Consider the following 23,925-nt stretch of genomic DNA (forward strand, 5'->3'; position numbering starts at 1 on the left):
CGATCCCGCGACCTCGTGCTCAGCAGCCTAACACCGTAGCCGCTGAGCAACCACGGCGGGTCCCTCCAACTATTTTTACAGCTGCGTTAGACAGAGTGTACGTCCGACGTTTCTCGTTGATTTTCTCCTGTTTCCCGATAGGATACGCCGAGCGTAAAGCTCACTTAACAGCTTAATACATGATTCCCTCGCGTCAGCGCATATCCTGGGTGTGTTGTGGTGACGTGTACCTGTCCCGGGGCAGCCCGCGCAGATCACTGTTCTCATTATTGAGGAAACAACTGCCGCATCTGCTTTCGTAGCGTTGATGCGCGCTTTCACAGCAAAAAAAAATGAAAAAAACGCATTTTATACGGTGCCCCTCGACGCGATACAATGATAACGTGGCTCATCGCAAAAGGGCAATGCTGCAATGGCGCTGCGCAATCGGTTCACTGCATGACTGGCGGAAATTTGTTTCGTGTTTGGGCATTTCACAATTACGAAGGTGTCGAAGTCGAAAGTGCAATCCTCAAATTAACAGAATCGTTAAATAAAGAAAGCAGAGAAGCAGAACTCTTCTCCGTACAGTTAGCTTCGCGGACCACTCTTCAAGACGCGTCCAGTTTTCGTTTTGCGAAATGACGTGGCTGACCTTGGTCCTATCGTTTGCTTTATCGCTCAAAGCAGTTCGTTTTTTTTTTACGCTTCCTTAATCATACCGCAAGGCAGACTACTAATGAAAAGCTTAAAATCTTGTAGCGCGAGTTGCGGTGTCGCGTAAGGCGTCGTAGTTCTGCATACGTTTAAAAGCATTTCTTGGTCGTGTCACTAGAATATATGTACGTACTGATACCTTTATGTTGCTTCGTATACATATTATGGTGAATCATATATAAACCAGGTTCTGCGGGGAAGCGGACGGTGACGATGGAGCAAACGTCATAGACATTACACGTACAGTGTCTAAATTCAATGGTACTCAGTGCCAACGCGGCTGAGGGCTCGCTTTTCTAAGGAAACGTGTAGTGGCCGTTACCGTTCAACGCGTAAGAGATAACGTACGTAAATCCCACAATAATTTGCTTTCATAAACGCCGAAATGAGCAAAAAAATATGCAGAAGAAATCGGAACAGTTGGCAGTCAGTTGCTAACATTACAAGCGCGGACACTCCCCTAAGTCGGCCGTTGTGTTAGCCTCCTGGCGGTAACGTCTTGACTTGCTACGCTGGGTACCTGGTCTGGATACCAATTGACTTCCAATTGGTTCTGATTTTTTCCCCATGTGGCAGTTTGTCTGACGTATCAAAAAAAGCTTTTAGCCAATTACATCTGCCAGGGCAAGGCGACATGAAACATTGTGTCGCCACTGCTACCGGATCCACTACACGGCATCAGACCGCCGGGTGAAGTAAGCTTCTTGTGCCCTTCTTACGTGCATTACAGAGCACGTGTAAGAACAGCGGAATAAAATTATTGTAGAAACAGAACAGCAGACGTGCCTATACGCATGAGCCGATGGTGCATTGGATCTCAGGATCGAGTGGCGGTTTCTTGCTGTTATTTTCCGTTCTCAGATCTAAGTAGAGAAACTGTTTTCGCCTGAGCAGAGACACTGACGAAAAAAGGAATGTGGAGATAAACGAAAAGAAAAAGAAAAGAACGAGAAATAAAGTACGTTGCAACCGGGACTCAAACCTTAGGCGGCAACGTGAAAGGCTAGGCACGTTACCTCAACACCACCGCTAAAAGTTGCTATGGCGGTTTTTTTAGTTGAGACATTAACCACCACCTCAAAATTGTGAAGATAGCTTTCCGCATTCATTTTGTTGATTTCGGTGCTCCGACGACCAATTCATGTGCGATTTGCGTGTATCCTATTCAAAACCTTTATGCTATAACGTATTAAATACCTAGATCCGCTTCTAAACGCCTCTTTCGTTAGAAAAGCAAGCCCTCTGCTGCGCTAGCACAAATTGCCGTCGAAATTCGCTGCGACAAGCGCTCTTCGGTCTTCTTTGAGAGAGTTCCTAGCTAGCACAAAGTACAGCAATTATAAACCTTGTTACCGACCAGCAAAGCCGCCTAAATTACGTTTTGGTGTCCGCACAGAAGCCTTGTTCACAAAATGCAAAAAGAAAATGTTCACCGCTGGAATAGTTAATGTACGCTTGAATATGGGACGAAGTGACCTCACATAAATGGAGTGAGCATCACCGCCCGTAAGGGTGTTGTCAGTAGTTTGAATGATCCCAAGACTTATATTTAAGAAGATGCTTTATCTCAGGACCTGCTTCGACTTCTCTATTTAAATACACGTAAAACGCAGAAATGGTTTTGAGACAATCACTGCACCTACTTGGATTAAGTTTGTTATCAATGAGAGAGAACGTATAATCCTAGTGACTGTAGGAACAATAATTTTGATTTACGGCCTGCAATTTTATAAGAATTGCAGAAAATAAGTAAGCTTAAAAAAGTGTACAAACCAGTAACTCTGTATCATGATAACATATCGCAGTTCCATAAACTGGCACCGTCAGGGCATTTGAAGCGCACAAAGTTGTTGCAATAGTTCATAGCTTACGTACATTCGTTACAATACGTACAAGGGTTTTGCAAAAGTCTTACACCAAATTAATTGTAATTTCGTAGAGATGTAAGATATAACAACTTTGTCCGCTTTAGATGTATTTTTAGGTGCAGTTTACAGAATTGTAATGTCGTTTATTATTGCTGAGTGCAGTTTTGCAAACACGCCTATGTCCTCTATTTTTTTTTTAATTTTGCAGTTCTGTACAACTTTGCTAAAAAGACTAAGGCAGAACCCAGCTCTAATAGTTGTCTATGTCATGCGGAAGGTTTTATTAAAGGTACAGATGGTAATGGAGTGTGCAAAGAGTGGAGACGATGGTATGACGACGATGGTGCTAAGACGAGTACATGACGCAATCATTGTACCGGATCCCACGACCGTGGATGACCACGGTAGAGTGACAACGATGGTGTGACGACTGCGGCACAATGACTGTGGGGTGACAATGATGTGGCGACGACTGCACGACGACCACGAGATCACGACGCCTGAGTGACGACGACGGTATAAGGACGACAGTGTGACGGCAAAGTGATGCCGATGCTGGAGTCATTCCGATGGCATGACGATGTCAAAATGATTACAGTGGTATGACAATGACAGCGTGACGTCAACAGCATGACGACGACCGTATGACAACGACGGCGTTGTCGACGATGGCAGGACGACAAGCGGATGACGAAAGTGGAATCATGACAACGGCGCGATGACAAAGTTATGGCGAAGGTGGGTTGACGACAGTGCACCTTTTACAAAATGGCGACGACGGAACGCCCACGACGGCGTGAGAGCGACTTTGTGATGACAGCGTCATGTGGACGACGGCATGATGACAATGGAATGATCATGACTGTGGAAGAACAACGGCTCGCAGACGGCGCGATGACAAAGATATGACGACGCAAAGACAGCAACAGAGTAAAAACAGCGACAGTGGAAAGGTGATGATGACATGACAATGAAAGTATGATCGCAGTGTCATGAAGGCAGTGTTATGAAGATCGACAGTGACGGCATGTTTTTGTTAGAGCTGACATCTGCGCTCTCGTGCGTCACCTGCTGCCGCAGGCTGCCTTAATCCTCACTAATCCGGTGTCTCTTTGGACTATGCCTGATACTAACCAGTCGGACCACCCTAATTAGCTCTCTATCCGGTGTTTATTTAAGTTTCACTTTCAGTTTATTTCTTTAATAAGGAGGAGACATACATGCTTACACAAGTATACCGAAGGAGGCCCCAGAGCATGTGGCTGAAAGGGAACCTCCTTTCAGAAAATATAGACATTAGAGGAAATACACAGCATAAAACAGCAATACAGTGGTCACTAAGCGAAAGATTATACAAAGTAAATGTAGCACAAACTGCAAAATAATATAAAGTCAATAGGTAGTCGTAGAATTAAAACAGTAGTTTAAGGCATTCGAAACAGAACAGACCAAAAATACTTATAAAGGCCACAAATGAGAAAAAAAACTAAAGAAAAGGGAAAAACGGAAAGGAAATGAGCAGGAGTGAAGTGAATACCTTAGATATGTGGATTATTTTGGCTGTCTAGTACAAAAGCGAATAATGTTTTCTTGAATAAACATAGAGACGAAGAGCCCTTGACATCTAGTGGGAGGCTGTTCCAAGTAGATAATGCTGCGAAATATCCAGATTGTTCTCCATAATTAGTATGTATTAGTGGCAATAAGAAATTGTTCCTAGCTGCAAATCTTGTGCGGTTCAAGTTAACCAAAGTAGCCACAGAAAATATATTCACTGGAGGAGGATTACGTGTTACCTTAAATAACATTACGGCTAATTTATATTTAACTAGACTTTTTACTGAAAGTATTTTGTGGTTACGTACGGTGGCGTTTCGAGCTACACTGTCTGGTGGGTCCGCCCGAGTTTTCCGGAGGTAAAATTGTCGTTTTCTTGTGTGTGACCTTGCTCTGACCATGATCCCGACAAAGACCAAGTAGTGCGTCGCATTTACAAAATTCATGTTTTAAACAACAATCTGCTTCTCTCAGTGACCAGATTTTCACGTCCTTTTTATTAAGGCAAAAGCATTAAGTGGCTCGCAGCAATGGCTCCTACTTAAGGAAACGCGGGGATGTAGTCGACTGGTACAAAAATCAACAGCACTGGCTTATACCCCCGTAAGCAAGCAAAACAATGCAATTGCTCATACCTCCTTAAGGCAAAGGCTACAAGCGCTCAGCAAAGTGAGACGAACAGTGTATACATTAATTGAAATCACCCATACAACACAGAGAACACCATACGTTTTGATCAAACAAGCACGTACGCTACGGCCTAGGATGCTCACCAAGCAAGAAACGAGGTGCGACATCTGAAGCGGTGGATGTAAGGCGTTCGACCACGAGTGTTGCTTTCCCCTGCTGAGAGGACGCAACGAAAAGTAGGAAGGAAGCGTCCTTGGCGCGAGTCTGACTCCGCTATATGAGTGCGCGAAGCAACAACTAAGCGTTGAAAACGAGCTGAAGAAGCCGAACTGCGAAATCAGCAACGCGACGATGCGAGACTGCCAGATAGATGGAGGCTGAAGCTCGCAGACAACGGCTTGCACACGTTCACACCACACTGGGGTCGTTATGTCTTGCAACAAGTCTGACCCCACCGATACAGTACCAAGTGTGCAGCAGGCTTTCGTCTTCACGTGTTATAGGAGTGCAATATGCTGCGGAAATATTTAAATGTAACAAACTTAATGAACTTCAGTGCAGTGTTTGCTGACAAATACAATTTATTTGTTCCTATTTATTTAAGAAAGAGCCCCTCTCACTTGTTAGGGCCCTCCGCGCGCGTTCGCGAATTCACTGCTTCTTCCCTTCCTTGATCTCTCTCTCTCTCTCTCTCTCTCTCTCTCTCTCTCTCTCTCTCTCTCTCTCTCTCTCTCTCTCTCTCTCTCTCTCTCTCATCTTTCTAATCCCCCCTTCACTTCTCCCAGCGTACAAAAACCAACCAGCAGCTTTTCTGGATAACATTCCTGCCTCATTCTATTCTTCTCTTCTCCTCCTCGCTCCGAGCTTTACATGCCGACTTTAAACAGCTGACTCATTTAAAGGGAAGCTGAAAGGTTTCCCAGAAAAAATGAGTGAAGAGCAGTACGCCGTGGTTTTCAATCCTCTGAATTCGAATATCGCATCAAAATTGAGTGAAAGAAAGGGCAAACTTATTTTATTTCGACGAAAAGTGCAGCAGCAGACAAGCCCAGCTCGCGCGCCTCGTTTCCGCCTGTGATTGTTCGGGCGCCTCGTGACGTCAACAATGGTGTTCGTTCGGACCGACTGCTGCCGCTACACACGAAGAACGGTGCAAAGTAGTTTGGTGGTGTTTTGCTGAGACGGTCATGGAAATTTTCGAGAGCTTGCGTTTCTCTGAGGAGTTCGCCGTTAAGTCCAAACTCTACGAGAGCGATTTTGCGCGCGACAGTGACGGGCGACGGCTTCGAGCGACAAAACGGGCCGTCGCTTGAACAAATCGCACGGTGTTGTCGCTCGATCGCTCGTTTCTAGAAATCTAGAACTCGTCGCTCGTCGCCCGGAAATGCTATGAGCAACTAGCCAATTGTGCGAAGCCGAAACTGGATGTACATAACTCAAATACTGCTGTTTGTCGCACGGAACGAGCAAACTATTGAATTTTAGACGTGCAAGACCTAGTGCAAGACCTTCAGAAATATTTTATGCTCCTTCTTCAGTAAAATACATCAACTTAAATTGATAAAGCATACGTCACGCTAGTTTCGGCGCGTATATTGTTGCCCTCATACCGGGAAGTCGTCGCTCAAAGCCGTCGCTCGCGTGGAATTCGGCTTGCAGACGACGAGTGAACGCGACCGCCATCGCCTCGCTTGTAGCGCTGTCGCTGTCGCGTGCAAGATCGCTTGTAAGGGGTTTATACTTGTACATACTACACGTACGTACATACTTGTACATGCTACATGTACGAGCCAATTTCGAAGAGCCGGCCTCTCCAAGAAGCAAAAAATGCTGGTGCAAGCACTGCTTCCCACGCGAACGAAGGCGAAGTGTTAGCATCTCATTGTGTTGGAAATGTTCTTTGGCGAGTATGTTTTTTGCTAAGCTGCATTCAGCGTTCCAGTGAGTACGTTTCCGGGCAAACAACTGTCCCGAAGCTGCCCCGAAGCTGTCGGCAATCTACACAGACGGTTTAAACGCGGGAAAAGTTTAGCGGCTGTTGTAGCACGTGTAGTATAGAACATTCATCAGCGCGCCATCCGCACGCTACTCGTAACCGGCGAATTCCGTCGGCAACGTGAGATGGTCGGTTTCTTATGTGTGCGAGAGAAGGGGGAGTGCAGCGTCTTGGCGTGAGCAGGCTTTTCAACACATGCAAACTTTACGCTTGCACTGCGTTATAGCAGCTGCATGCAGGCTGTTTCAGAACACACGTGCGAATAGAAAATTCGCGGCGCTTGGCGATGAAACCTGCGTCAAGGGTGGGTGATAAATATGCACCTTCCGTTCAGCGTGCTAACTATTTTTTTAGGAGAACCTAAAGCACGCATTATTGATAAACTCCGGTAGTAATCGTCACGGAAGTGGTTAGAGCACAACACTTGTTCTTGAGCGCTTGAAGTTGTTTCGCTTCACAGCAGCCTCCCACTTAGCTGAAAGCTTCTTGTCTTGCAGGAACTAATGGAACATCGTCGCGGCTGCTGGTGTTCGTGCAAGCGTAGGCTGCACAGAACGCCGGCATGATCGGCCTACAAGTTCAATTGATGCTGCGCACGTCAACTACCACTCCTTTATACACACAAATAAAGGAATGTAGGGTCGAGCGAAGCAGATTAGGACGGCACGCACGCAGAAATAAGCCCGGTCAGGCACGGTCGCGGAGACTGCGAAGGAGCGGAACACCAGTTTCGACGTCGTTAAGCCGCGGTTTCCGGTCTCCGCTCGCATCGTCAGCGTCAGCAGCAGCGCGCGGCGCTCGACGGGGGGCGGAGCTACAGCGCAATTTTAACCGACGATTGCGTCGCTCCTAAGTGAAAAATCCCCCCCAAAATTTTACCTTCATGGTTTGTAAGGTTCCCGCATCCGTATATGATCGTCTTATTGAATTCGACAGACTCTTCAGCTTCCCTTTAAGGCACCATAGCTGAAAGGCTGTGTTTGACCACGGTGACTTGTTATCTCTGTCCTCTAGCCCTAATTTCTGGCGCACCTTTTACCTCGGCACAGCAGGTAATGCCTCACACGAAAGTTCAAATTTTCATTTACTAAGCGTTGCTGTCGTACAGCTCCGCTCAATTCTCGTGCACACAAGCTTGATCCGAATTTGGTCAACTCGTGCAATTTCTGTAATGAAAGTGATCAAACAAATCTGTTCCCCTTAGAGAGTTCTCTTCCCTAACCTTGAGTATGCATCCTTATATGATTTTTTTCGCAATGTCTCCACCACACCAGTAGCCAATCCCGTTTTTCGCTTGCTACCGTCATTGCTGTTTCTTTAGTGCCAGTGACAATGTCGCAACAAAAATGTAAATGGGGGAGGGGGGAGACGACTAGGCACTACGGCGTGGAACATCTCCATTTATTTTCAGTTTCATATCGTGTCTGTATATATCCCGCTTGGTATTATTGTGTCGCGCATTCTTTTTTTTTTCCTTTTTGCTCGATGGTTACTCAACTAGCATTGTTCGTTCGCTTAAGTGACAGAATGACGGACAATACATGACAAGGATGACCATATGCATAGGTTGCTTAAGGGAGCCATAAAGACGGCGGAAAGCATTAAGTGAGTTCTTTTGAAGAATGCGAAGCGTCGCTCCAAGCGGCTGCACGAAGAAACGTGCGTTGTGCAACTATGAACTGATTCTGTTTCGCAATCCGAACAATTTATTGCGCTGCTTTCAGTTGTGTCTCCTTCCAGTAGAAAAGTTCCGAATGCTCGCATCAAAGATTTTATGTCACATCAGAGGAGGTAGTACTGGAAGCACAACGGAAGAATAGCTGCTGCCCTTTGGAAGACATTCTGAATATACTACATCCCCTTGCTAAAGTATGCTTATATTGACGGGTGCGTATTATGGCAATGGCCTATGCAGGATCCCCGGAGAAGCGCAAGGATTTCTATGTGTCTTTGGTCGGAGTTTCTTTCGCCCTTGGTATACTTGCATCATGAACCACGTATTACGCTTGCAGTCATATTTAGTGGTGGGTCTTCGACGCATCTGTGACGTTTTCGGAAATCATGTCACCCACGCACTTTTTGCAGCGATGTTCTAGAGATGCGTCTGCTTCTCTCTGCCGACTAATAACGTCAAGGAAGGTTTGTGGCAGTCTCGCTTTCCAGTCGACACGATGTTTCTTCTAGCTAAACAACGATAGCCATTAGACCCTGATAATAATATTTAAGGTTTTATGTGCCAAAACCACTTTCTGATTATGAGGCACGCCGTAGTGGAGGACTCCGGAAATTTTGACCACCTGGGGTTCTTTAACGTGCACCTAAATCTAAGCACACGGGTGTTTTCGCATTTCGCCCCCATCGAAATGCGGCCGCCGTGGCCGGGATTCGATCCCGCGACCTCGTGCATAGCAGCCCAACACCATAGCCACTGAGCAACCACGGCGGGTCATTAGACCCTGATGTCTGCCTCGCTCATCATCTGGCAGCAACTAAGCGAGCCAGTGCCGATGGCCGTGACTCGTACTCGGCGCACTTCTTTATTTACAACGCACTCCCTGCCCGACATATATGCAAGCACCACTTCAGCACAAGGACATATTTACGCGACAGCGTTAAGGAGGCTGACAAGGAAATTTATTCACCCGTAGGCACGCTTTACAACTGTAGTATGAACGAAAAGTACCTTATAAGGTACAGCACATGTAATACATCATACTTGATGTAAACAAAAGAGATTAGCAAACGAAATAATAAATGGTGTCTGCTTGACACTGGCTTTGCCACACACAACAACAACAGCAACAAAACTCATTACAGCGTCCACGAAAAAGCATTATTGTCAGCCCCGAATTTATGAAAGGTACCCGGGGCACATACAGATACAGTCGGAACTCGGGCAACACGTACACCCAGGCCTCCCATATGAAGCAAAATATTGACTGAACTAATTGAATTTCTCAAACTAAAATACGCAGAAAATTGTAAACTATGACTTCCACACAACCTGCGCGCATGATAGCTCTCAAATTGTAAATGAACTGCACGAGAAAACATAATTCTGTTACGCGAAAACTCAGATACCCTTTCGCACACACAAACCGGCCGCGGCGTTCACAGAGCAGCCGCGGTGCCTGCCATTTTGAGCGCGCCGGCGCGATGGGTGTCTTGGGGGCCACGGACCGGCACGCCCGGTTCCTTGCAACACCTCTAGCTGGCGCTTGCCTCCGCCGCATCGCGGCCCACGCAAGAGGCCGTGTTTCTACCACAAAAGCAGCCTTCTTGCATAGCGTTCGCGGCCATCGTTTCCCCGTATACATTACGATTGCATGCGCTCCAGTAGCTGGGATGCGTGAGAAGCAGTCAGGGATCTTTGAATGCTATCGTGTTCCACTCCTAAAGGCGAAGCTTAAGCGTCCTCCAAATTTTTGCATGGATCTCAGTGCATGTACCGATCGCTAGCCGTAGAATTAACGCTGACCTAGCACAATGAGTGGCAGTTCAAATGATGACAGAAGCAGCAGTCGAAGTGAACACCTGAACAGCGATACAGATAGTGACTTGACGATCGCTCGAGGTGATGACCTGAGTAGCGATCTACGTGTTGGCTTGAATGCGATGATCGGCGTCGAGTCCCGACATCGCTTGTAGAAGGACTTGTTGCTCGAGCTCGTAATACGAGTATTTTTGTCTGAGGGGCATGTCATAGACATCGTTATATATTTGATAATTGCTTGTCATCTTTCGCATTACGACTTACTGCGCTAGCGGCAGTGGCCTTCCGTCCGTCGTAAGTTCCCTTGTCCTGCGAACGCGACCGGTGGTGGCTCGGCAGCGCATTCATGCTATACGTTCTTCTCCACTTGTGTTTAACTTCTCTGCGCCGACGTTCATGCCCGAAAGGTGGTGGTTAAACAGCTGCGTCTTGACCTACTTGCGCATTGTCGTACTCGTTGCTAGGACTACCGTTCAGAGTATATTGTCTGCGATGGTCGCACCATCTTTTAGAGGCTGGACCCTTATTTCCCTTGGAGGACTTCACAACGCTGCTGTTTACTTGGCTTTCTTTGGTTCGTGTGCGGTGGTTGCTTTAGGTGGTGTTCCATCATTGGCAATCTTGCCACCCTTCGGGTTCTAGAACTCGCCTGATTTGTTCGTTCTTTTCCCTTGCCGTCTTAGCCACTTCTGTCGTCGTTATTCATTTTTTTTTGTTATTCTGGCGATGGTGGCGTCTGGCTGCCTAGGCAGCGGCAGTCTCACATGGATCCTCGGAGTGCGACGAAAGAGCTGCGGCGATGTCCCTGGTTTTTTGATGACAATGAGAACCTTTTGCTGGTTACTCTCCTCGATGATGTCATGTATTTTGACAACACTCAGGATTCACATCGAAGAACTGTTTCCTTTCAATAGCGCATCCTCTGTGGCGGAGGGGGGGGGGGGGGGTTTCTAGTGCTAAAGAATAGTGATGTGCTTCGTACAGTTCAGGCTTGGGAAAAGTCGTGGAGCGTTCACTGGACCGTTCAAGTAAAAAATTGTTTCCACTGCTGTAATCTCTAATGATAATTGAGCAATATATCCTGTTGCGACGTTCCAATAAATATCGGAGCCCATCAGAATGCTTATCTCGTTTTCTCGAAAAGTAGTTGTTTCGCGGCTTGCATCAGCGTGAAAAAGACCGTGGCATCTCCTCATAAAGATGATCTCGCCATCCACTGGTTCAACTGGTCGCAGCCGAGATTTGCGGAACCTCGAGAGCCTCTATGGTGCGCTGGTTGCTATTGTGCTGCCTTCAGAGTCTGATCAACACTCGGTTACATGTGAGGGTCACAGGGCGCCGTATTTTCCCGAAGCCTGTAAATAAAGTACGGCGCTAAACGCCTCGAGCAAGAAATTTCAGTGCCCGAGCCACGTACTGCCCAATGAAAGTGCACTGGTTTCCGCGGTTCACAGCAGCACTTTCCACACTGGTGCGACAGCCCACGCACTGCCGGTCAGTAGGAATTGGGGCACGAGTCCGCGGTGCCGCTCGCCGATATGGACATAGTTCTAGGAGACGTGTCTACGGAATTGCCGTTCTGGCTGACGCGGTCTGGTACCTCACCAGAAATTTAAATTTGTCAATCTTGGCTAGTGAATCGTGGCCATGAATGCTTGTCTTGTATTAGTCTGAAAAGCCATGGCACTTACAACGCGCCTTAGCAGTATTCGGATACTGCAGCTGGGCAGGGCTGACCGGGACAACAATGCCGCTGGTGGAACTCCGGGCGGTGCATAAGGGTTACCTCTTTAGCCCGCCGATGCAAACAGTGCTGTGGGACTCGCGGTGGAGTCTAGGGATACTGGAAATGTTGGAGGGCGTGGCTTGGTGACGAGGCGCACACGTTTCTTCGTAAAGCTGACCGCTTTGCTCCTACTCGAAGGCTCTGGTCATGTCGGCCTACAGGTCTGCATCCGTGAGCGTGCCTTGTACTGCGCGGTCGAACTTGATGAGCTCCGCCGGCTTGGCTAAGATGAGTTCGAGCTTCTGGTGCAGCACCCGCAGAGGGGTGGTCTCATCTGCTATCAGAGTGTCGATCGCAGAAATGGTGTCGTTAATGGCCCTGCGGACCAAGGTGCGCTGGGTGCGGTATTGCTCACGCGTTTCGGCACCTACTCAAATGTAGCTAATCAGCAAGAACGATGGTTAAATCCAGACACGAATGTCTGACTCATTCGTCATGTGGGAGCAACTGAGAGAGTCAGCGCCCGTGGCCGCTGCTCGTGCTGTTCGCGCCTTCTTCGTGATTTACGACGCTTGTGCACTGGAGTAGTTCTTGCACAGAACGTTTTTTTTCTCGTTTTTCGCTTTAACAAAAACAACTGCATCACATTTTGCCACTTCCAGAATGTCTAAAACAAGATAAATGTGTGTGTCCCCTTACACTAGATGCTTAAGCTTGAAGAAAGAAAAGACGTCCGAGGTTATTAAGGTGACTTCTGTGGTCATTTCGGGGCCTTGGAATCTCGAGCGTCGTCTATCAAGCTGGCCCTAAGCAAGATAGTAACAAAAGCGAAATACTCATAGAAAAGGGAAGAAATGTTGATCTCACAATCATTCGTTCCTTGGATACATCTAGGAATTTAGAAATTCAGTATGGCTAAATACGAACACACTAAACACTTAATCTTTTACAACTGTTATACATGGTCACGCGGAAACGCAGCCAGCGAATAAAATATGCGCCGCTTATACCTAAAAACAAAAGGTGTACGTAGTCTGGTGGTTCTTCATCATGAAAACCTGGGGTTCTGAAATTTCGTAGGTTACAATGAGATGTCTCGTAGACGACGGTCCCAAACCTACAGATAAAGTGCACTTCATCTTCTCACACGTCCACGCACGTTTTCTGTACCCCGACCTGATTCCTATATTGCTTTCCTTTCCACCAGCTTCACTTCCTGTTAACGAGTGGTAGTAAACTTTACAAAGTAATCATGATAGCGCGATTCCAATTGCACCTCTTTTTCTGCGACTACTGCTGCGCTAATACAACAGGACGATAATTTTAAATCTTCGGTTTGGTATGTAACCCCAATGTTACTTGGAAGCCTCCCCAATCAACTTACCTAAGGGTGTCTAAGGGTGGGCCAATAAGTTCTGTAAATATTGTGATGCATTCAGCCCTCTCAGCTTTTTGGTAATCTTACCTTATCAGCAACTATGAGTAACAAGCATGGGCTAGTAATAGTGCAGGAGTCCTAGCAGACTATAATGATGGCGTCACGGCAAACGTTGTGAGCGTCGATTGATTTCGTCGTATTGTGATGTCATTTTTCCTTGACACTTTACTTAATCATGAAAGTACTAGGAAGGAAAAGGAAGTGGGCTGACAGTTGTCTCTTAAAAGGGACCCCACGCCCACCCGCTTCAAGACGAGAGAGAGAAAGAAGGAATCGAAGAGGAGAAGGAGGAATAAAAAAAATTCGCTGACGATTGCCATACTCCCTAATGCGAATTCGAGTGCAACTGTTTAGATGTTTGGAATTCCCGTTATATTATAGCACAAAATATATATCTGAAGGGCAAGGTGCTCCCGGCGGCGGCGCTGAGCCTCTGCTCGGGCAGCTCGTTAAGCAGCAGCGGCACATGAACTATTTCCACTGGTTGCGTCGCAGATTGTTTAGAAACAAAGCATGAACACGGGGAAGCGTGGCTTGCATGGAGCGCATTCTGTAGCGGCGGCGGCACAGCAGGCAAAGTAGCGCATGCGCAGTGGGTCTGTAGCCCACGCTACCGCTTTGTTTCCGCGCTGGCCGCATGACTTCTCATGCGGGATGACTTGGCCGCATGACTTGTCATTCCGCTTTCCTCCTCACCCTTTTCGCCATATCTTTCTCCGCTTTCCGCGTCCTGGCTACTCTGCGCCCTCCTCTCAGATTTCCTCCTCACGTATGCCCTCTCCCCGCTGCGCTCGACGTTCGCTTTCATCTTTTGCTGTGCTCAATCGCTCGGTTACGCCGACGCTCGCTGCAGCAACGGGCGCCTACGAGCTGTGCTCCAAAAAGGAACAGAATACTACACCTCAACATATCACATCACGCTCATACTATGGGCTTTACACGCGAAAGTTATTCTGATTAATGAATATGCAAAAAAGACGCCATCAAATCATTTGCATGTAAAAGTTGTGAATGTTTCTAACCACTTGTCAAAAAGTCAGCTAAGAACTAGAGCTACGTGAAGAGAGGAAGAAATTAAAGAAAGGCTGGAAAGTTAACCAGACGCACGTCTCTTTTGCTACCTTGCTCTGGGGCAAAGGAATATGGGAATGAAAATATCGAGACAAGAGAGAGAGAGCACAGTTTCGCGCAAATTTGAAGGTACGCACAGAGTCTACAAACGGTAGCCAAGACCTGTCGACTGGAGATACTGCAATAATGCTTTCGTGGTGTTTTGTGTCATCGATGCGTACGGCCATGGTCCATGGACCTTCATTTCCGAAAATGCTCTAGAGTCCAGCCGGTTCAATGCTGTCCGGAGAGGTTCACGCTCGACGTTGTATTGTGCACAGACACATAGGATGTGTTCAGTCGTTTCTGTAGTTCGACAGGAGTCGCAAATGAGCGAATCCCCCGTTCCGATGCGCAACGAGTAGGCCTTTGTCAATGCCATCCCGAGCAAGAGGCGGCACAACAGTCTCACCTCAGAGCGTGAAAGTTTTGATGCACTTGTAGCTTAGGGGATGTATCAAGTGTTTGAAGATGACACTTTGGAAGGTTGGGAGAAGACCAGTAGTTGTGGGTCATAGCTTTTGTCATGTAATGAAGCTTTCTTGCTGCGTCAGTTCTGGATAAGGGAACTGGTCGGGGCTTCTACGTGGACCAACCAGGCGGATTCGTCAACGAGGTCGTTACCAGCAATGCTAGTACGTCCAGGCAGTCACTGAAATGTAATTGCATGTCCTTTAGTGATAGCTCAATGGTGGACCTTTCTTATCTCATATACCAGCTGCTCATGAATCCTGTGATATACGGCAAAATGCAATCTCTGAAGACTCCCTTGAAGTCGCAAAAAATAACCCATTTCCGATGTGGACCTCGCAGGAGGTACTTTACAGCAGCCAGCAGGGCAAGAAGCTCTGTCGCCGTTGATGTTGCCATATGTGACAATTTGAATATCATAGTAGTTTTTGTAGCCACAATGGCAGCGGCACCTGATTGGTAGGTGAGATGGAACCATCGGTATAGATGAGTATTCGGTCCCCGTATGTGTCATTCATTACCAGCAGCGTCATCGGTTTCGGTGCAATTTTTGCGTGTCTCGCCTTCACCCTTACACCCAGAATAATTAGGTGCACCTGAAGCTGTCGGAGGCATCCAATAAAATGGAGGCCTTGCTGCTGATGTGTATCCTGATGGAAGACAATATGAATATTTGATTATAGCTTCAAAAAAACGTGGTCTGAGGTCTATGCTAGGGCAAGAACGCCAAGTGGTCATAGGGGGCGCGGAAAAGATGACGAATATGTGCCCTGAGACAATCGACAGCAACATATGTTGCGATGGGACAATCTTTGGCGAGCCCGACTGTTGAAGGTGTCCACGAGGAGCGAGGAAGTCCTAAGCACGTGGGTAATGCTTGGCCCTGTAAGCTCTCCAATGAGCGTACATTTTAATTGCACGTAGACAATACTGGAAGGCTCTGCACAAGGGAAGCACGGAGCGCGCAGATGTGCTCGATGTTTTCACACACATGAATCTTGTTACGTTTCGCCTACGACGCGCGGCTTAGCCGGCGCGACTGCAACAAAGCGGCAGACATTTTGGCCCGTTCGGCGTCGCCGCTACGCTCCCCGCCAAGCGCGTCCAGGCATGTTCCGATGCCACGTGTCTTCATGTGCGTGTGTGAGTGTATGTGCCATTGTGCCCGACCGGAGGCGCTACGAGAGTAGAAGTCTCCTTCTCCTCCCAGCCATTGTGCCCGACCGAAGGCGCTACGAGAGTAGGAGTTACCTTCTCCTCCCAGTCTTTGTGCCCGACCGGCGGCGCTACGACAGTATGCGTCACCTTATCTCATTGTACAATCACGTGCTCGTCTATTGAGGGGTTCCTTCTTGCCCTCAACTGCGAGAGTATAAAAGCAGCTGCCCCCGGACGCCAAAGGAGGGCTCCGATTTCTTCTGTTGAGTAAAGTGCACTCCCGTCTCTCTACTTCGGTCAACCTGACCGCCAACTCTTTGCGATGTTAAAATAAACAAGTTGTTTTGTTGTTACCAGTCGACTCATGCTTTGCCGGGACCTTCGGATGCTTCCAGTTGTACCCCAGGCCGCCAGGCCAACGCTACCCTTGGGGCTTGCGACCCAGGTGCAACAACGGGCGTCAGCGCCGAGTTCCCAACAGGTCGTACCATCGGTGCGACCACAACAACCGTTGCCATCGGTGGGATTCAAACAACTGGTGGCAGCGGTGGGATCGCGACAACGGAGACCAGCAGCGAAGAGATGCAGTTGACTGTATGCTGAGCAGCTCAACAACGATCCGGGAGCAGTGCAACGAGCCCTGTGTGATGACTGGTTGCCTGCAGCGGAACGACTGCGCTGAACTCTTGGCTGTGAGGTTTGGTGAGTGCGGGACTTTCTTCTTCTGAGCTTTGCCAGGCTTTTGTTAGTGTTAGAAACAGAGCTGGTAATTGTGGTTGTCGTTGCTGCCGGGTTAGTTTGCGGCAAGACAATAGTAAGCAGTAGAGAAAGCAGCCTTCAGAGCAGCCATGGATTTGAAGTCGTTGCGCAAACCGAAATTGTTGGAGCTTGCAAGAGAGTTGGGTCTGGATGTCTCGGACAAACTCAGAAAACCAGAACTGCTAAAGGCTATTCTTGAGTTAGAGGCTGAGGATGACGAGCTGTCGGAATGCCTTGAGACTATTGAGGAGAGGTCAAAAAGAGAGGAGCGCGAACTTAAAGAGCAAAAAGAGAAACAGGAGCGTGAACTTACAGAGCAGAAAGAAAAAGAAGAGCGCGAACACGCTTTGGAAATGAAGCGTCTCGAGGTAGAGATGGAACGCGCTCGTAATGGAAGTCAGGCAAACGGTGCAGGAGAACGCGTATTGTTCAAAATGACTGACCTGATGCGGCCGTTTAAGCTTGGAGAGGACATTGGTTTGTTCCTGGTTAACTTTGAGCGAACGTGCGAGAAGCAGGGGTTCTCTCGGGAAACGTGGCCACAGCGCTTGCTCACTTTGTTACCCGGCGAGGCGGCCGACGTAGTCGCTCGCTTGGATAGAGAGGAGGCAGAGGATTTCGACAAAGTAAAATCGAGTCTGCTAAAAAAGTACAGGCTGTCAGCGGAGGCGTTCCGTCGGAAGTTTCGAGAAAATGAGAAAGGCAAAAGTGAGTCATATACAGAGTTTGCGTACAGGCTTATGTCAAACATGCAGGAGTGGCTCAAAGAAGAGAAAGCGTTTGGTGACCACGATAAAGTTCTGCAGTGTTTCGGGCTAGAACAGTTTTATAGTCGGTTACCTGAGAAAGTGAGGTACTGGGTCTTGGATAGGCCAGACGTTTGTACGGTGGCTAAAGCCGCTGAGCTAGCCGAGGAGTTTGTGACGCGTCGGGCTCGCGGAGCTAAGGACGGTCAAAAGGGTGAATTTGGCTCGAAGTTTGAGAGGCCGAAATTCACGCCCATGAGATTAAAGGGGGACACGCGTAGTGAGGATGCGAGTGAAAGCAGTCCGACCAAACGTAAAGAGACGGCGGCAGCCAAACGCAGAAAGCGGTTCGAGATGAGGCGAGCGCGCGTTTGTTATACGTGCCAGAAGCCGGGTCACTTTTCGCCGCAGTGTCCGGGAACAACACCAAAAGTTGTGTTTTTTTCATTATGCAGCACTGACGAGAACATGAAGCTTCTCGAGCCTTACATGCGAGACCTCCTTGTGAACGGGAAAGAGTGCCGAGTGCTTCGCGATTCCGCAGCTACGATGGATGTAGTTCACCCGTCTTACGTAGAACCCCATATGTTCACGGGCGAGTGCGCATGGATCAAGCAAGCCGTGGAAGCTCATAGCGTGTGTCTGCCAGTAGCAAAGGTGCTTATTGAAGGACCTTTCGGAGCGCTTGAGACGGAGGCGGCCGTGTCATCTATGCTGCCCCCCCAGTACCCGTACCTATTTTCAAACAGGTCCGATCACCTCCTGCGCGAGAAGGGGCTTTTGTTGGGTGAGGCTAGCGTTCAGGCCTTAACCAGGTCGAAGGTTCGGGAGCTCGCTGCAAAGGCGGTAGTTGCGGGGCCGACGTTATCGAACAATGAAAAAGGGTCAGAGGTGCAGCAAGCTGACGAACTGAATAAAATTGAGCCTGTAGCGTTGAAGGCGCCAGATACTGGAGAGGAAATGCCCGATAAGGGAAAGTTAGAAGAGCTATCTGCAGATTTGCTCATCGCGCCTACGTCAGACGGACTTAATAGGTTGCTAAAAGTCAGCCGGTCGGCTTTGATAGCCGAGCAAAAGAAGGATGGTAGCCTAGAAAACATACGCTGCAATGTCAAGGAAGGTATCGCCAGGAAAAATGTGCGTTTTGTGGAAAGAGGTGGAGTCCTGTACCGGAAGTATCTAGACCGCAGAGGAGTGGAGTTCGATCAGCTGATCGTGCCTCAATGCTATCGTTAGGATCTGTTGCGCTTGACGCATGGGGGTTCGTGGTCCGGACACCTAGGAGTTAAGAAAACTAAGGACCGTCTCTTGCAAGAGTACTATTGGCCAGGGTGTTTTCGGGACGCAGACCATTTCGTAAGGTCATGTGACACCTGTCAGCGGGTGGGCAAACCAGGGGACAAATCGAGGGCGCCGTTGAGATTGGTACCTATCATTACGGAGCCTTTTAGACGGCTCGTTATTGATACAGTGGGACCTCTGCCGGTAACAGCCACGGGGTACAGACACATTTTGACTGTGATCTGCCCAGCGACAAAGTTCCCTGAAGCAGTGCCGCTTAAAGAACTCAGCTCAGTTGAGATAGTCAATGCACTACTGTCCATATTTGCGCGAGTTGGTTTTCCTGCGGAAATCCAATCAGATCAGGGCACAGTGTTTACTAGCGCTTTGACGACAACTTTTCTCGAAAGGTGTGGGGTAAAGCTGCTACACAGCTCAGTGTACCACCCACAGTCGAATTCCGTTGAGAAGCTCCACTCCGTCATGAAGCGCGTGTTGAGAGCATTGTGTTTTGAACATCGAACTGACTGGGAGCTGTGTCTGCCTGGGGTGATGTTTGCATTAAGGACCGCGCCGCATGCAGCTACGGGGTTTTCGCCAGCTGAACTGGTGTACGGTCGATCGCTTCGGTCTCCGCTTCGCATGCTTCGAGAATCGTGGGAAGGCAGGGGCGACGACCCAGTCGTGGTGGAGTACGTGCTTAAGCTCCTCGAACGCTTAAGAAGGGCACAGGAGTTGTCAGGTGAAGCAATGGCAAAGGCCCAGCAGAGGGCCAAGGTTTATTATGATCGGACCGCCAGGGCCCGTCGTTTTGAGGTGGGCGATGAGGTCATGATATTGCGCACATCGCTAAACAACAAACTAGACGTGCAGTGGGAGGGCCCAGCACGAATTGTTCAGAAACTGTCGGACGTTAACTACGTGGTAAGTCTGCCAGGAAAGCGGAAAGCACAGCAAGTTTACCACTGTAATCTGCTCAAACCTTATAGACAAAGGGAAGCAGTGGTGTGCATGATGGTAAACGTTCCTGAAGAGCTTCCGGTCGAGCTTCCGGGACTAGGCTCAGTGACGAACAGGGAAGACACCGGTCAAGTCATTAGTGACCTTATCAGTAAAGCACCGCTGTCGCCTGAGCAGAAAACCGAACTACACCAGCTCTTACAAGAGTTTCAAGGTCTGTTCTCTGAGAGGCCTGGTAGGACTTCTGTACTTACTCATGATATAGAACTTACCTCCCCAGAGCCAGTACGATCCAAGGCGTATCGGGTGTCACCCCGCCAGAGCGATATTATGGAGGCTGAGGTAAAGAAAATGCCTCGGTGTTATTGAAAGCTCGGTGTTGAGGCAGGTGAGAGTGATTATACCTCCCCTTTGATTTTAGTTGAGGTACCGGGCAAGGAACCTCGTCCTTGCGTCAACTACCGCAGGCTTAATTCCATCACTAAGGATCAAATTTATCCGATCCCTAACATCGAGGAGCGCCTTGAGAAAGTTAGTAGCGCTCAGTTTATTTCCACCCTAGATCTTGTCAGGGGTTATTGGCAGGTTCCACTTACAGAAGAGGCTAGTAGGTATGCGGCGTTCATTTCACCAATGGGAACATTCCGTCCTAAAGTGTTGAGTTTTGGTTTGAAGAACGCGCCATACTGTTTTTCAAGCCTCATGGATAAAGTGTTGCGGGGACAGCAAGAATTCGCTTTACCGTATCTAGACGACGTAGCGATATTCTCCGCATCCTGGTCTGAGCATATGGCACACTTGCGGGCAGTGCTAACCCGCCTGCGCGAAGCGGGCTTGACAGTAAAGGCTCCTAAGTGCCAGTTAGCACAGGCCGAGGTTGTCTACCTCGGTCACGTGATTGGTCAGGGTCGTCGCCGCCCCTCTGAAATAAAAGTGGCCGCTGTGCGAGACTTCCCGCAACCGCGCACGAAGACCGATATTCGGTCGTTCTTAGGTGTCGCCGGCTACTATCAGAGGTACATCCCCAGGTACTCTGATATCGCGGCTCCCCTGACGGATGCTCTAAGAAAAACAGAGCCTCAAACAGTCGTCTGGGACGAGACAAAGGAAAGAGCTTTTAGCGCCCTAAAGAGTGCCCTAACAAGCCAGCCTGGGCTACGATCGCCAGACTATACAAAAGGGTTCGTTGTTCAGTGCGATGCTAGTGAGCGAGGCATGGGCGTTGTACTGTGCCAACGGGAAAATGGAGAAGTAGAACACCCCGTCCTGTATGCTAGTCGTAAGCTGACCAGTCGTGAGCAGGCGTATAGCGCCACCGAGAAAGAGTGTGCATGTCTCGTGTGGGCCGTTCAGAAATTGTCATGCTATCTAGCCGGCTCGAGGTTTATCATTGAGACGGATCACTGCCCTCTCCAATGGCTGCAGACCATCTCTCCCAAAAATGGCCGCCTCCTGCGCTGGAGCCTCGCTTTGCAACAATATTCCTTTGAGGTGCGTTACAAAAAGGGGAGTCTCAACGGTAACGCCGATGGCTTAAGTCGAAGCCCCTAACGTAGGAATCAGCCTCAAAATTGTTTGTTACTGATGTTTTTCTTCCTGAGGCAGGATTTTTTTTAACATATTGCTTTTGTTTAGTGTTTCAAAGTGATGATATGCTTTCTAGTGCAATTTTCCAATTTGTGGACGCGTTATAAGTGCTGCTAGACTACTGTAAGGAACTAGGCAGTGGTATAGAAGGGGAAAGAGCCTGGCAGGGCTTAGTGAGGGTTGTGCCGTGCTTGCTGACTGAGCGGTTGAGTTTCAGCGTAGTTCTAACGCTTGCCGGGAACGAGAACAAAAATGTGAACTCTCCCGAAGTCACTTTGCAGTGTCCCGTGCGAACCTGAACGAGAGAACGAGGCCTTCTCTGTGCGCTGCGCTCAAGAAACGTCGAGGGACGCCCGACTTCGGTTATGAGCATCATCGAGCGACATCCCTCCGGACAGCGGATGCAGTCCCCTGTCCATCGGGATCTCCTTCCCCCGGCGGGGCGGTCTGTTACGTTTCGCCTACGACGCGCGGCTTAGCCGGCGCGACTGCAACAAAGCGGCAGACATTTTGGCCCGTTCGGCGTCGCCGCTACGCTCCCCGCCAAGCGCGTCCAGGCATGTTCCGATGCCACGTGTCTTCATGTGCGTGTGTGAGTGTATGTGCCATTGTGCCCGACCGGAGGCGCTACGAGAGTAGAAGTCTCCTTCTCCTCCCAGCCATTGTGCCCGACCGAAGGCGCTACGAGAGTAGGAGTTACCTTCTCCTCCCAGTCTTTGTGCCCGACCGGCGGCGCTACGACAGTATGCGTCACCTTATCTCATTGTACAATCACGTGCTCGTCTATTGAGGGGTTCCTTCTTGCCCTCAACTGCGAGAGTATAAAAGCAGCTGCCCCCGGACGCCAAAGGAGGGCTCCGATTTCTTCTGTTGAGTAAAGTGCACTCCCGTCTCTCTACTTCGGTCAACCTGACCGCCAACTCTTTGCGATGTTAAAATAAACAAGTTGTTTTGTTGTTACCAGTCGACTCATGCTTTGCCGGGACCTTCGGATGCTTCCAGTTGTACCCCAGGCCGCCAGGCCAACGCTACCCTTGGGGCTTGCGACCCAGGTGCAACAACGGGCGTCAGCGCCGAGTTCCCAACAGGTCGTACCATCGGTGCGACCACAACAACCGTTGCCATCGGTGGGATTCAAACAATCTCAATACATGAGCATTCGAGAAGTTTTTCCGCAGGTAGGCGTAATGAGGGCTTCAGGAAATATTTCGGTCGATTGATACAACCTAGAATCGATTGGTCTTTCAATAATGAAGAAGAAGAAGAAGAAGAAACTTTAGTAAAGAATAGTCCGGCAGTTCTTGATGTGGTGGCCTCAGGTGAAGGCTCGAAGTTCTTGGACTCGAGCGGCATCTTCGGCTTGCCGGACGGCCCAAAGCTGGTCTGCCAGCTTTGAACTTCTGATAGCCGCCTCCCAGCGGCGGCGACGCCTACGGAGAAGGTCCCCGGCGGCTCCCGCATCCGGGGCGGCGTCGGGAAGAACGGAGCTCGGGCCTTCTCCTACTCTGGCAACAGCCGCGATTATGGACGCGTCGCCAATGGAGCTGCTTTGATTACCGTTGTTGCCGGCACACTCCCAGAGCATGTGTCGCAGCGTTGCTCTGTGGCCGCATGTTTTACACGCTTCTGTTGGATACAAACGCGGATAGCAGTGGTGTAAGATAGCGGGGCTAGGGCAGGTGTGTGTTTGCAGTAAGCTTAAGTTTACGGCCTCGTTCCTCTTCAATTTATCGTGCGGTGGCGGGAATGTGCGTCTTTCGAGTCTGTAGTGTTGGGTGAGGTCTCTGAACGTGGTTAGGCGATCGCCCCACGCCCACGATCGCCCCACGCCATTATTGAAAAGTGTGTCCATTAATGGGGACTGGATATGGCATCATAGGTCTACGTGTAACTGCAATCGATACACATTTATCGGTCAATACAGCAAAGCCTTGTGCTTGAATGTTTGCTGATGTCGAGGTGGCTGCGTGCTGCCATCGCACGCACACCTGAAGGTAAGTAGCTGCAGAAGTCCAAAGGAAAATGTCATCTGTGTAAATCGAGAGGTAGACTGTTTCAGGTAATACTGCAGCTAGTCCAGTGAGCGTCACACTGAACAACTTGGGACCCTGCGGTACGCCGCAATACGAGCTAGTAGAAGCATTTGTGTTCGTGCTTGCGTAGTAAAATAAACTAAGAGATCGGTATGGTGAAAGTGAATGTTGGCGCCCTTTCTACCCTTTCCCGCGGCAAAATAACCTCCTTGGGGCCCTTGTGAATGACAATGGCGTTTAAAAATGCTTACTCCTATCGTATGGGTATGGCGGATAGCCAGCCGTGCGACTCCTGTAGGTCCAAGACAACCATCGAGCATCTATTGTGTATTTGTGTCCTCGCTGCTGCGCCCAACGTCTCTCCCTCCTGACGACTACAAACCGATTGGACTCGAGACCGTTCTCTAGGTCAAACT

General features: G+C 49.0%; 1 protein-coding gene across 1 annotated transcript in view; it reads left to right on the forward strand.

Moving 5' to 3' along the window:
• The window catches only part of LOC142578311 (uncharacterized), a 35,778-nt gene extending 23,759 nt beyond the window's left edge, over positions 1-12,019 (forward strand). The window contains exon 2 of the mRNA XM_075687711.1: positions 11,919-12,019. Within this exon, the coding sequence (XP_075543826.1) occupies positions 11,919-12,019 (101 nt within the window). The remainder of the gene's footprint in view (positions 1-11,918) is intronic.
• The last annotated feature ends 11,906 nt before the right edge of the window (positions 12,020-23,925 follow it).

The sequence above is a fragment of the Dermacentor variabilis genome, chromosome 4 (genome assembly GCF_050947875.1).
Source record: "Dermacentor variabilis isolate Ectoservices chromosome 4, ASM5094787v1, whole genome shotgun sequence".
NCBI classification, from domain to species: domain Eukaryota; kingdom Metazoa; phylum Arthropoda; class Arachnida; order Ixodida; family Ixodidae; genus Dermacentor; species Dermacentor variabilis.